The sequence below is a fragment of the Lepidochelys kempii genome, chromosome 27 (assembly GCF_965140265.1).
Source record: "Lepidochelys kempii isolate rLepKem1 chromosome 27, rLepKem1.hap2, whole genome shotgun sequence".
NCBI classification, from domain to species: domain Eukaryota; kingdom Metazoa; phylum Chordata; order Testudines; family Cheloniidae; genus Lepidochelys; species Lepidochelys kempii.
In genome coordinates, this window is record NC_133282.1 from 19,652,578 (window position 1) to 19,667,551 (window position 14,974).

Below are 14,974 nucleotides of genomic sequence, written 5' to 3' on the forward strand. Positions count from 1 at the left end.
CTAGCTAATGAAATAATGTTTTTAGAAGTCTGCACCAACTGAGCTGATGGATAGATATGCCATGATCTGTCAGCTCCTATTAACTGACGCTGCTAATATTGTCACAACAGGTGCTATTTATTTTGTTAGCAAGAAGTGACATAAAAAGTATCAGAACTGTAGGAAAATTATCATTATTATGTATGCATAGACAACAGTGCTATATGCTGACAGGCCTATGTTTGTCCAGTAGGAGCCTGGCCACCAGATTACATTACTGAACTCCAGGTGTGTCACCAAACTATGTTCCTCCTGAAATCCATCTCTTTATCCAGTCCCACTCATACTGTGATATCCTTGATTTTTAGTAATTGCATTGATGGGAAATAAATGTGTACATTCTCAACTCTAGTTTAACAAATTAAATTACAGATAGTGCTTTGTGTGAGAACATACTAGGATTTCAGCCATTCTTAAATTGAAAGCATGCAGACCAATTACCTGAATCTTCTGATAGCACTGGCATAGCTGTTGTCTTAATGCTAGAGACAAATGTTCAACTTAAACCAAAATGATTTTCTTCTTGCAGGACTGTGATTCAGAAACAATCCTGAAATAAGGAAAGATAATGTCTGAAGTCAAGTATCTCTGACATACAGATATTTTATTATCCTGTATAATGCTAGCATTTTCATTTTAGTGCATCCTTCTTTAGTAGGTTGCTTGGGCTAAATATGATTAGGGTCCAATGTGCAATGAAGTTATGTGGCCTTACAAATAGTAACATAATATCTTTTTGCCAAGGTGTTGCACAGCTCTCTGATGCAGCATAATCCAGAAAATAGCCATTTCCATGCCTGTTCGAGCTCCTCTGCTTATTAGTCCACAATTTTAGGCACTTTAGGAATACCACAGAGGGGAAAACTGATAAGTGGCTAGGAGGTGATGGGGCAGCAGGAGCATGCTATAGGAGGGGAGGACCAGAAGGGACTTAAACACTTGGTGGGAGCAGGAGGAGAGAGCTGCCATCATATATCAGTTTTGCATTCTGTAGGAACAGTTTTGGGTCCAGGCATAAGCAGGTGCAACTCTCATTGAAGTCAATTATTTCTGGCTCTTAGAGGAGAAGGTAGCATAAATTAGAGCAGGGCTACTTCATTGTACACCTCTGTTATTTCTTTTCTGTATTATGCTTCCCCTTCCACTAGTGAACAATTTCTCAATTTCAAATAGCAACAGTTACTCTGCCTCTTGAGATCATACATTCAAGACAAAACACCCATTATTGAGAGTTGTAAACGGATTGGGGGTTCCAAAACAATCTTTGTACTTTACTCTTGTAAAATTAATTAAAATATGCTTTGCAGAGAAATATGCAACAGCACTCAAAGGTTGCTAAGAAAAAAGCCCTTTATCCTTTAATCTTTGCACACTACATGTCTTATTTGGCAAAGTCATTATGGACAGGTCACAAAGTTTCACTCCAGTATGCAGCTGGAAAGCTTGTCTCTCTCACCAACAGAAGCTGGTCCAATAAAAGATATTACCTCCCGCAACTTGCCTCTTTCATTCCAGTGTCATGTGAAAGTAGTTTCAATGTGTTGCCTCTCATCTAAATATTGTTTATGAAGATTGCATCCTCAAATAGTTCATTTTCTTATTGCTTGGTGGCATTTGTCAGTTTATGTCAGTGTATCCAGCTCCCCCAGGATTTTATAGAAGTGACTTTACTCTCTGTGATATTAATCTCAAAATAGTATTTGCGTTTGCATTCCTTTCTGCTTTGAAATGTCTAATTAGTCCATCTGGGTATTACCATTCAAAGAAAACTTTATCTCAGTTCTCTCAAGCTCATGAATACAGACCGGGCTGAAACTTCATTTAACTTCACTTGCATGTAGTTAGTGGATTCAGTCAGTGTCACAAACAAACAATGGGTGAGCTGTGGGTCAGAGTTATGAATTTAGCAAAGAGGGAGAAAAACCAGAAAGTCAGGAGTCTACTACAACTATAGAAAAATAAGATCCCCTAGGAAGCATGTTAGTTTTGCAAAATTCCAACAGTAGCTCAATAAACTAGAAATAAGTCTCCCCCACCCCCCATGACCTGGGAGTTCCTTGCTGCTGTTTAGGTTTGTTCAGACAATGCAGACCAAATCTAGACTGTAAACTCTCTAGGGCAGAGTCTGGTCTCAACATCTGTGCCTTCCACAGGGCTGAGCACATTGTCACAAATAATCATAACGAAAAATGTATGACATAACTTGCAAAGAATTTCACTTCTTTAGACAGTGCACTGAATCTGGTTATTTTATTAAAACAAACTAGATATCCCCCCTACTAACCTAGGGGAAAGCACTAGGGATTTTTTATACCTAAATTTGTTTTTATGCTCTGCAGATTAATTATATAATGCCCTGCAGAGGGTGAATTACTGTATGTGGAAAATGTTCCTTATAATTAAGTTTGTCATGCTATGTTAAGCCAATTTATTTTTATTTAAATCCACAGAAAATATTGTAGTCAATCCTTTTTTAAACTTTCCTTTTTCTACATAGTTCCAATAACAGGCTGTCAAGGTACAATCATTTGAATAACCTCCCTCATTTTCCAATATCAAATTAAGCATTAATGCAGGCAAAGGTTATGTATTAGATAAAACCAAGTGGTCTCATTAATGTCAATGGGGACTATTCATGTGCTTGAGGCTCAACATACAGTATGCTTTAAGCACTTTGCTGAATCATACCCAGAGCGCTCAGCACCTTGCAGGATTGAGCTCTAATGTTGTCCAGTAGTCCCTCTAGCCCAATATCCTGCCTCTTACAGTATCAATAGTGAATGCTAAGAGTTTCCTCCAAAGTATGTTTTGTTAATTGGGATGCAGACCTCCATTGTTACAATTTATAAAGTGGGTGTGATGCATGATCTTGGTCCAAATAATATAGGTGTTACCTTAGCAAGTCACCAGCCACTTTGTTTTAAATCTAACCTTCTCTTTCACTTGCAATAATGATATCCTGTTTGGCATTCTGTTTTAGTTTGCTGGCATACTGCTGCTTGTAACTACTTCAGGCTTAACTGTCTGGTTCAAGAGGTTGGTACCAAGTTTTTTGCCATGCCCATAATCTTCAGAACTGGTGACCTAATAAAGAATTGTGATATATATTATGATATTCTTACAATGTTAAATATTGATTCTTGCCTCCTGCTGTAAGTATTATGACATGTCATCGGTAGAGAAATCCATCAAATGCAACAATTTAATCTCTACAGTACCCACAAAAAAGTATGGTTGGAGGTGACTGGGATAAGTCTGTAGGTCATCAATTTAAATTTATTCTCTGAGGTTGTTGTAAGGCTCAGCTGAGGCATTTTGTGTTTCTTGTTTTAGCTTCTCAAATACTGTTCTGGAAATGGGTTGTGTGAATCTTTACTTCAAACTCCTTTGAAAACATGTCTGGTATAAGAAGGCCTTTCCAGGCCCGCATTTCACATTGGACAAGAAGTTTAGTGATCATTTTTTTTAAGTCTAGGCAGTGTTTTGGGCAATAATTTCTGTATTGTGATTGGTTATGATCAGTTTCTACCTAGCCTTATTTCTCCCATAAACATTAATGAAACAGCTCACTACCTGAAACAATTGCTAGCTTTTCTTTTCAGTATGGGCACAGTTCTATTTTAGGTTAGCCAATGCATTAGAAGCAAGTGCTTGATCTTGCAGGACAGGCTCCTTACCCATGTTAGTTTACATCAACTGAGACCATAGGTTCTTTGCTGATCTCAGAGTATTTGAGTGAAGATGTGACTGTAACAAGTTATTTTTATTCTCAAAAGCTCTTGTTTTGTCAGTCATCTTTTTGTCATTCTCAACTATCCTCACTCAGCATTGGGAGTGGAGCACTTACCAAATTTGGGATCAATATGCTTAGGTTAATATGCCCATGAATCTTTAAGGTTTCTTTGTTTTGGAGTCTTCATTTGTACAGTTGCCACCATCTTTCTTTGGCCCAACTAAACTCCTTTGTTGAGTGTGTGTTCTACTCATTCAGTGAAATCTGGAATTTATTTCTTGTTCAGTTTCAGATTCTTCTCTTTGGCATGCTGCGGAACATTTTGCAGTCTGTCATTGAGGTGCTAATCAATTTCACCCCAAATCAGTAAAGTTTCACATACTGTATATAAACCAGCATGTTAAAATATATACGGTATATTGAACATCTCTCTCCAAGAGTATGTTACAAATTAAAATTATAACTGATATCAACGAGATAAGGCACTAATAAATATTAGCTATAAAATCCAGTTAAAATACTGAGTGACTATTAAGAACCACCACACAAACTACATGAAAAAAAAAAAAAACTTCTAACCTCTACATTAGAAAATTGATGTTTTGAGCATTACCCTAACTACTGACTCAAAATGTTTTATATAAAGATCATGAAGGTACACTTGTTTGCTTTTGAAGACACACACCTGTAATCAGGAACCTAAACATTTACAAGATCTTTTAACTTTTGAGGGCTGAACAAAATAATATCAGTTCAATTCAACTCTGATTGTTATAGGAACTGGTAATATAGCAAATCACTTTTTCTGCTCAAGCAGTATTGAACATATGGAGCTAAATGCTATGTTTGTGTACATTAGTGTAATTCATTGACTGAACAGTTTTCATAGTTCATGGTTTGAGGTTCTGTCAGTTGCCATGTTAAGTACTGGGCAGCATTTACATTTTAGCCAGAGTCTGCTGACTTTCAGAATACAGCACAAAAAAAGGTCAGGATGAGTTTTTTTCAACAGTAAGGAAGTTGTTTATCTGGGATGTCCAGTTTGGGAAGCAGGGTACGTGGCCATTGTTACTCCCGGATATTGCCGTATAATTAGATTCAGACGACTAAACTTTATAACACTCAAAGATTTTTGAAAAGCACCAATAATGACTGCTCTTCTTGGAGCAGACAGTCCTGGAATCCACAAAGGGAGGCAATTCATGATGTAGTCCTAAGAGGAGCACAGGATTTAGTCCAAGAGGTGAATACAGCTGAACCGCTCAGTAATAGCGACCGTAATAAAATTAAATTTAACATATGGGGGAGGGGAGTGAAGACCACCACAGTGGTATTTAACTTCAGAAAGATGAACTACACAAAAATGAAGAAGCTAACTAAATGGAAATTAAAGGGAACACAAGAGTGAAAAGCTTGCAAGCAGCAGGGAAATTTTTTTAAAGCATCATAATAGAGGCTCAAATTAAATGTATACCCCAAATTAAAAATAATAGTAAGAGGACAAAGGCTGCCATGGCTGAACAACAGAGTAAAAGAAGCCATTAGCAGCAAAAAGGCGTCCTTTAAAAATTGGAAGTCATATCCTACTGAGGAAAATATAAAGGAGCATAAACTCTGACAAGTCAAGTATAATTATGCAGGTCACAAAAGAATTTGAAGAGCAACTAGCCAAAGACCCAAAAAACAACAGCAAATTTTGTTTAAGTACATCAGAAGCAGGAAGCCTGCCAAACAATCACTGGGGCCAATGGATGATCAAAGTGCTAAAAGAGCATTCAAGGAAGACAAGGCCATTGCAGAGAAGCTAAATGAATATTTGCATTGGTCTTCACTGCAGAGGATGTGAGGAGGATTCCCACACCTGAGCCATTCTTTTTAGGTGACAAATCTGAGGAATTGTTCCAGATTTAGGTATCAACAGAGGAGGTTTGGGAACAAACTGATAAATTTGTTATCAGCAAGTTAAAGAAGTATGGATTGGCTGAATGGACTATAAGGTGGATAGAAAGCTGGCTAGATGGTCAAGCTCAACAGGTAGTGATCAACGGCTCGATGTCTAGTTGGCAGCCAGTATCAAGCAAAGTGTCCCTGGGGTCAGTCCTAGGGCCGGTTTTGTTCAACATCTTCATTAATGATCTGGATGATGGGATGGATTGCACCCTCAGCAAGTTCGCAGATGACAATAAGCTGAGGGGGGGAAGGTAGATATGCTGGAGGGTAGGGTCCAGAGTGTTAGGGTATACACTGAGGTGGTCCAGAGTGACCTAGACAAATTGGAGGATTGGGCCAAAAGAAATATGATGAGGTTCAACAAGGACAAGTGCAGAGTCCTACACTTAGGACGGAAGAATCCCATGCACCACTACAGACTAAGGACCGAATGGCTAGGCAGCAGTTCTGCAAAAAAGGACCTAGGGGTTACCGTGGACGAGAAGCTGGATATGAGTCAACAGTGTGCCCTTGTTGCCAAGAAGGCTAACAGCGTATTGGGCTGCATTAGTAGGAGCACTGCCAGCAGATCAAGAGAAGTTATTATTCCCCTCTATTCGGCACTGGTGAGGCCACATCTGGAGTACAGTGTCCAGTTTTGGGTCTCCCACTACAGAAAGGATGTGGACAAATTGGAGAGAGTCCAGCGAAGGGCAACGAAAATGATTAGTGGGCTGAGGTACATGATTTATGAGGAGTAGCTAAGGAACTGGGCTCATTTAGTCTGCAGAAAAGAAGAGTGAGGGGGGATTTGATTGCAGCCTTCAACTACCTGAAGCGGGGGTTCCAAAGAGGATGGAGCTAGGCTGTTCTCAGTGGTGGCAGATGACAGAACAAGGAGAAATGGTCTCAAGTAGCAGTGGGGGAGGTCTAGGTTAGGTCTAGGATGGCTATTAGGAAAAACTATTTCACTAGGAGGGTGGTGAATCAGTGGAATGGATTACCTAGGGAGGTGGTGGAATCTCCTTCCTTCGGGATTTTTAAGGCCCATCTTGACAAAGCCCTGGCTGGGATGATTTAGTTGGTGTTGGTCTTGCTTTGAGCAAGGGGTTGGACTAGATGACCTCCTGAGGTCACTTCCAACCCTAATCTTCTATGATTCTATGAATTAAACAGTAATAAGTCAGCAGGACCAGATGGTATTCACACAAATATGAAATTGCAGAACTACTAACTGTGGCATGTAACCTATCACCTAAATCAGCTTCTGTACCAGTTGACTGAAGGATAGCTAATGTGACACCAATTTTTAAAAAAAACTCCAGAGGTGAATCTGGCAATTGCAGACTGGTAAGCCTAACTTCAGTATCAGGCAAATTGATTTAAACTACAGTAAAGAACAGAATGAATGACACATAGATGAACACAGTTTGTTGGGGGAAGAGTCAACACAGCTTTTGTAAAGAGAAATCATGCCTTACTAATTTATTGGAATTCGATTAAGGAGTCAACAAGCATGTGGACAAGGGTGATCCAGTGGATATATTGTACTTGGACTTTCAAAAAGCCTTTGACAAGGTCCCTAACCAAAGGCTATTAAAGTAAGCTGTCATGGAATAAGAGGGAAGGTCCTCTCATGGATCTGTAACTGGTTAAAAGATAAGAAACAAAAGGTAGGAATAAATGGTCAGTTCTCAGAATGGAGAGAGGTAAATTGTGGTGTCCCCCAGAGATTTGTACTGAGACTTGTGGTGTTCAACATATAGAAAAAGGGGTATACCGTGAGGTGGCAAAATTTGCAAACAATATAAAATTAAGAGTTAAGAGAGTTAAGTCCTAACTGACTACAAAGAATTACTCAGTTTTGTGAGATCCCTTTGTAAATGGGCAACAAAATGGCTGATGACATTCAGTGTCAATAAATGAAAAGTAATGCACACTGGAAAACATAATGCAAACTATACATACAAAATGATGGGTCTAAATTAGCCATTACCACTCAAGAAAGAGATCTTGGAGTCATTGTGGATCATTCTCTGAGAACATCTGCTCAATATGCAGCAGCAGTCAAAAAAACTAACAGAATATTAGGAACAATAAGGAAAGGGACAGATAATAAATAAATCCATGGTACGCCCACCTGACGTGGGAGGCTGAGGTTCAAGTCTCTGGTCTGAATTAGGCAGAGACTGAATCAGGAGCTCCCAGATCCCATGTGAGAACTCTAACCACTGGGCAATTAGCTGCAGTATTCTGGTGTGGGTGGGTCTCGCTCGTTCTGATCAGAAATTTCAGCCTGGACCTGGGAAACCAGGTCTGGCAGAAATAGCAAGGTCTCCCAACTCCAGGTCAATACCCTAACAATGCAACTGCACTCCCCCTGGGCTTTGCTGGTGAGCACCTCTTGTCCTAATACTGGTTTCCAGCTAGTAGGTTCAGTCCTATGCCTATTAGGTCACTAATAAATTTAGGCAACTCTTAGTGTTTTGAGCATACAAATTACAATACACACGTGTATCGTTTCAACACTGAAGGCAAAAACTCACTGAGATGCACTCTTCCTCTCATACTGGGCACTCTCCAAAACCCTAATTCATTTTTAAGTTTATTCCTGCTCAGTTATTATTGGGGCAGAAGGTTTGACCAGCTTCATGGCCTAGGGAGAGGACTCTTTAAATTCTATCCATACTGGATAAGAAACAGAATTTGGACTGCTCCAGCTGAAGATTAGTCAGCCTGTGTGGGTGGACCAAACAGAATCTTTAAATAGGATTCTGACATTTTTTGGCCTGTCCACATTGGATGGCTGAACTATATTAGAAATTGGTTTTGCTCTAGTATGTTTATATAGTTTCCAAACTTGGTTTGGAAACTTGGCTAAATATGGAATGAAGCATCAGTATTGAGGACATACTTTCCAAGATAGATTGTTTTTCAAAAACAATTGCATTTCAACATCTTTCCAGAAAATCACTATTTATAATAGGTCAGGAAAGGCATATGAACTATAAAATTTTGGGTGTTGGAAACTGCATGACTGTCTGCTGTTAAGCAGGACTTCAGTTTCTTGGAGACATTATACTTTTGTCTACCAAGAAAATTCAAAGCACGGCTTACCTAACCTTTTACTTAATTATGGGATTCAAGTATAGTGTTTTACAGTGTAATGAAATAAAAAAAAATTTGTGTCTGAGTTACTGTTGTATTAAGCAAGAAGCCCCTTGAGCACTGAAAAAAAAATTAACTATTCAAATCCTCAGAGTGCAGTTATATAATGTGATGCCTTGTTTGGTGCTTAAATACAACAGCTACAGTTGTCTTAAAATAGCCAGTAAGCCAGATAACTCAAAAGATATATAAACACATAAAAGAACTGCAATTGCAAGAAACCAAGCAGTTCGTCTTATAAAAACTGACACCTGTCAAGCAGGGCTTGAATCTTTAAGATCTTCTGATAACACTAACCTGAACTGCTCCGTTTATTTTTAGCATAATCTAAATAATTTCTCCTTAATGCAGGCACCCACTATAATTTTAAACCTTCAATTATATTTCAATTAGCTCAGCCTCTTGCAGTCTCTGTGGAAACCGGATTATGAATTAAAAGGACTGGTATTGCTAATTCTTTTCTTTCATCTCAGCACAAACACATTTCTGCTGCCTCTTTGTAGCTGAGGATGTCCACAGGCTGGTTTAAAATAAACAAGAGTAAAAAATCCAGCCCACTTGCCCTGGACGCTCCATCTTTGTTTTCACTTGCTGAATTCCTCAGCTCTTTGGGCAGATGAAGTTGGCCCTCTGTACAGAGAGATGCTCGATGCATTCATACCAGACCCTGCTTACCAATTTGCTTGAGCATGAGCTATGCACTGGCCTCGCCTGGCCCAATGTCATGCTGCTGCCCTGAGGCAGCAGAAATGCCCCCAAGACGTGGCATAGGCAAGAACCCTCACAACCCTCCCCCAGCGAGAAGCCAGAGCACCTCTGTGCAATCGCTCAGGTACAGGTCCAGGTCCGCCCCCCGCCTCCAGCGCCATGTGCCCATCCTCCCACCGAGCTCCCCGGAGTCTGCCCCTGCAGCATCCGGAGCTTGCAGGTGGAGCGAGGGCCAAGCGGGGGCCAGCCTCCCCGAGCGGGGCATAGGCAGGGCCCGGCCAGCACCCCGCCTGCTGCTACAACGGAATTTCCTCCCCCGATGTCTTTGCTGGAGACTCGTGGAGCGGAGCGCGCTACTGCCGCGGCCACAGGGACATGCAACCGCCCGGGGTTGTTACCTGCGGGGCCCTGAGCTGCCTGCCGCCGGGGGCCGAAACTCAGTGCTGAGGCGGCGGGCTGCCTCCTGTGGCGAGAGGAGCAGATCCCCCGTGTCTGCGCCCCTCTAGCCCAGTGCGCGCCTCGCTCATGCGCCCCTAGAGCACCGGAGCTGCACGCACCGCCTCCATCGCATCCCCTTTCTCCGGGGGGGCTGCCTCCCCCCGTCCCTTTGTGTGGCTGCGCGGACTAAAGGAGAACACCATCCTCAGCGGGGGAGAAGGGGGCGCCAGCCCCGCCCAGATGTGCGGCATCAGGGCATGCCCTGGGGTTCCTAGGAAATGGTGCCAGCCTACAGCGCCATCCGGCGGGCACGGAACCCGCCGCCTCCCTTCCCCAGGGAAATAGGGCTAAGAACCTGGGCTTGTGGGAGAACTACACCCTGCTTTCACCTCTTGTAGCCATGGTGAATTTGGGCCATTAACAATGCAGGCTTTCAATCTATTCAATGTTCAGATACAAGTGATCCCTTCAGCGTGGAGCTCCTGGGGTACAATGGGATCATAATAATGTTTATATTTCTCTCTGGTTTTCCCTTTGAATTGTTTGGTGGTCCAAAACTTCCCAAAACATTCAGCTTTCTGCAGGAAATTTTCCAAGCCTAGGCTCTTTCTGAAGGTGACTATGGAAAACATGAATGAAGACTACATGCACTTTTACCATTAGAAAAATTTGACTTTTAAAATTATGTTTGTTGCAGTAACACTTTAGAAGCCTCATTCAGGGAGCAAAGTTCCATTGTTTTGGATGCTATGCACACACAAGAGTTCTTGCTCCAACAATTTATAATTTGTATAATATGACAAGAAATAACAGGTGGAGAAATTCAAACAGATGAGTTGGGAGGACAAGGTAATAGTGAAACAATGTTATTTGGTGCAATAGGAAGCAGTTATGGCATATCACGGCTTAGCCATTGTCACCTATATTGGAGATATCACAGCAAAATTTTAAGGAGGGATTTAAAAGAAGATATAGTGGCTTTCTGGATTTTTACTGGGAGCTATTCCCATGGCAGAATATATTAAAGGGCTTGAGGGAAAACTGACTCCATCTGGCAACACCAAAAAGGAAAAAGTTTCAGCAGTCAAGATATGAGATGATGAGGGCTTGAACTAGAGTTTTTAGCTGTATGTGAGGGGAGAAAACAGGAATGAATTTCATTCTAAGCAAAGAAAGGCTGTACCATACATGTTTACATGGCTTATGCAGCTGTGGAACTTGTGCATCTCCTAAAGCAGGGGTTGTCACAAGAAATGTTTTGGTGGCCTTAGAGTGCAACCACCAACTCTTGCTGGTCGTCTCTCTGACAATTTTTCCTAAAATACTTAATTAACTTTAGGAAAAACAAATAAATCTGCACATGTACATGTCCAAATCATTGTAATTTATGTAGGGCTTTTTTTGGTTTGTTTGTTTGCAGACTCAATAATAAAAATAATTACAGTTGTCTCTATTCTTTACTGGACCTAAACAGAATAGAAACAAAATAAACTGCTTTGCATGTTCTTGTCTTTTTTGTTGTTTCTTTTGCTTGTTGGTTGCTTTTTTAAAGACACACTAGCTAGTAAGTCTGCTGCTGTGAAAACTGATATTTGTATGTTTGTTAATATCACTTTTCACAGCAGACTTACTAGCTAGCTGGAAGGCAGTAAAAAGTTATATTAACAAACATACAAATATTGCTTTTCACAGCAGACTTACTCAGCCCCAGCAAGCAGGGGACAAACTAAGGCCTGGATGGAGAGGTGCATAGGGAGGCAGCAGGCACCAGGGCAATGGGGGCGGGGGGGGGAGCAGGTGAGCTCAGGATCAGAGCCCAAAGCCCCACGGTTGGAGCCTGCCACCCACCACCCCAGGGCTGAAGTCTGAAGCCTGAGCCCTACTGCCCCTGGAAAGGTGGGGAACTCACACTGGCTGCCTGCTTCTCTGGGTATGGAGAGTCACGATGTTAGAGAAGTCTCCAGGGCTGTTCTTATTTAAATTTGGAACTGCATCAACTCATGAGCCAGCCCAGAATCCTGGAGGTGGAAATGTGACAAAGCCATGTTTGTTCCTCTCATCCCTGGCTGCAAAATCTAGTCTCACTCTTTCCAAAATTTAGTCTGAGTTCAGGGGAATGATTTTCTGTTGAGGTAATATAGATAGGATAGCTATTTGCTCCTTTGAAATATTCAAGATACCTGAGTATTTCGGGCCGTGTTCTATGCGTGAAGGACTCTGCCATTATACTTGTTTTCCTCTTTACATAGTTTTACTATTTAAACCATTTAAAAATACCATGGGCAAAATCCTGTTTGCCTTATCCAGATAAGGAGACCCAATAAAGTTCATGGGACTACTGGTGAGAGAAAAGCAAACAAAATTTTGGCCCTGATTTATTAGTTTTTAAAGAGATTTGGGAAGGTTATCCAATTTGAACTTCTTGCAATACTACGTGGCTTGCACTTTTTCCACCCTTGTTTTTGTATATTTGTTTTAAAGACTTTAAGGACATAATTTCCTATAGCTATCAGTCATTCATGTCTGGATGATATTTGGCATCATTCTAAAGTGGCTCTTGTTAATGTATATTGTTGAGGTCTGGGTAGATGTAAAATAAGCCACCGGTCAACAAGATTCACAAAGACTTAGAATGTTTTATGTGGTCAGCACACTTTCACAATAAAGTAGCTCAACAACTTAAAGAAATTGAAGGGACAAAAGATCGTTCCATTAATTAGTTCTGGCTTTATTACAATAAATAAGTCTGACATTGTTTCTGTGATCCCATCACTCAGTGTAACAGTCTATTTCCATACATAAATAGGGAAACTCCACCATATGAGATAAGCTGGCTTCCCTTTAATAGGCCATTTAGTCTTCCATAAATATCCTTCTTCATCTGAGAGTAAATAGTGGGTTTTCCTTTTACTAAAAAGAAATGGTAGCTTTCTGGAAAGTGCTCCAATCCTCCATAGTCCTCCAAATGGAGAGGAAAATTAAGAATTTCAGTTCCTAGGAGGAAACCTACCTATAAAACCAAACCAGTAAAAGGCCTTATGCCGCATCTTCAATTTGGTTGCTTCTGTTATAAAGACTACTGTGATTTAAAGCAGTGGTGGCCAATCTTTCAGCCTGGAAAGGTCAAAGGGTATCAGGGGCCAGCCTGCAGTAAAGCTAGCCTCCTGACAACCCAATAAGTGCAGCTGGCCCTGATAGAAGCGGTCTGATTTATTGCACCACCTGATTGGCTGCAGGAGTCTGCAGATTGATACTTTAAACTCAGTAGCAGCCACAGTCTAGTGATTGCTTAATACATTCAAAACTGCAGCTGTGCTTGGTCTTTTTTCTTCTATAGTACTGTCTCTATCCCCCCGCTCCTTCCTGATGTCTGGCTCAGATTGTGCCTCCACCTTCTGTCTATGGCTGCAGGTAACCTTTTGGCTTAGGCTTTTGTTTCTGACTCCTGGCTTGGACCTTTGGCTATGTCTCCTGTGAGACTGGTTAACTCTTCAGATTAGGCTTTGGTTTCTGACTCCTGACTATAACTCTTAGTTGTGCTCCTGGACCAGTTCTAACGGGCAGACTGCCCATAACTTGTCCACTGACAAAGGACCATAATCAGCAAAGCCAGATTTTTTTTGTCCTTTTTTACTCCTCTCACAAGATACAAATAATCATCTGGAAATCTGCTGAGGAGTCTTTGGTGGACATACAACCATCATAGCTGACCCCTACATCTCTAGGGCTTCCAATACAAGGAGCATATTGGAGGGGGCCATAAATAAAACAGCTAGAGTGTAATGCTTCCAGTTCTCCTTGACTAGTGTATGGTACCAAGGGACTGATAGCTAGCTGGCTCATGTCAGAGTAGTCTGGAGGCAACTCTAAGTTGGACTGAGCCAGAGAACTGGGAGCTGTAAAATGGTGGTTAGTTATCCTCTGCTGGGTTACCCTGCAGGGCTGTGCAGAAGAGGATGAGGAGTCTTTTGCTAGGAGGTCTTCTAGGCTCAGGGAGAGCCAGTCAAGCACTCATCCTGCTTTACCTGAAGTTCTTACAGCTCAGCAAGGAACCAGGAAATGGTGTAACTAGACTAGAGCTACTCTCCTCCCTACCTTGAAATGCCCTAGGTGGCCAGTAGAGCGCTGCTGAGCAGCCTGGAAAGAACTGATAGCTGCAGCTGAGAGCTCCTAAAGCTGCTACAAGAGACGGGGGAGACCATGCTGGAGCTGATTTAAACCCTTCAGGCTTAAAAATCACAAGGTGCAGCTCTGGGAGGCCAATTGCAGTTCACAACTGAATACCGATTTTCTAGAGTCACAAGTTATCCCATCATTGAATAGATTGGATACCACTGAACAAAGTCTTTAAATGGAGCATCTGACACTCTCTTGGTTGTACGGCAATTAGTAACCAATCATCAAACAAGTCTATGGTTCACTATCTTTAAGTGTTATTATCCCTTTAATTCCTCACGAACCCACCCTCTGTCAAAGAACCCACGCTCGTGCTTGTATGTAAGTAAAATCTTTTGCTAAATATGTCAATATTCTTAAGTAGTTTGAAACATACCTTCAAGGCTACTGCATCTGTCAACACTATTCTAGGTACATAATGTTTAAATGTGTTGGGTTTGCATCCGCTGTTAATTAGGGTAGAACTAAAATAACTTTCTTACTAAAAAGAAAAGGAGTACTTGTGGCACTTTAGAGACTAACAAATTTGAGCATAAGCTCTCGTGAGCTACAGCTCACTTCATAGAGATGCCTTTCCCACTCCTCAAATAAAAGCCACCAACGGGAATTCCTGGTTATATCCATCCCTTTTAAGACTTCAGGAATAGATTGACTGACGGGCAACAGAACAGTAATTAGGAAATGTGTTCTGTGCCTATTAGATAGTTTGTTGCACGCTTTCCCCTAGCAGAAGAGAAATGTCTCTAGGCAATGGCAGGTTTCAGAGTAACAGCCGTGTTAGTC

At 41.3% G+C, this 14,974-nt stretch overlaps 1 protein-coding gene across 9 annotated transcripts in view; it reads right to left on the reverse strand.

Moving 5' to 3' along the window:
- The window catches only part of MPP3 (MAGUK p55 scaffold protein 3), a 111,553-nt gene that overhangs the window by 55,724 nt on the left and 40,855 nt on the right, over nt 1–14,974 (reverse strand). Inside the window, exons 1-2 of one of the 9 annotated variants that reach the window (XM_073325894.1) lie at nt 9,976–10,263; nt 481–589 (exon numbers count right to left, since the gene is read on the reverse strand). The exons of 6 other annotated variants lie outside the window; for them this stretch is intronic. In XM_073325894.1, the coding sequence (XP_073181995.1) occupies nt 481–505 (25 nt within the window). In that variant the 5' untranslated portion in view covers nt 506–589; nt 9,976–10,263. Of the gene's footprint in view, nt 1–480; nt 590–9,975; nt 10,264–14,974 lie in introns of those variants that run through there. 2 more of the 9 variants (XM_073325897.1, XM_073325895.1) reach the window with 2 other exon arrangements.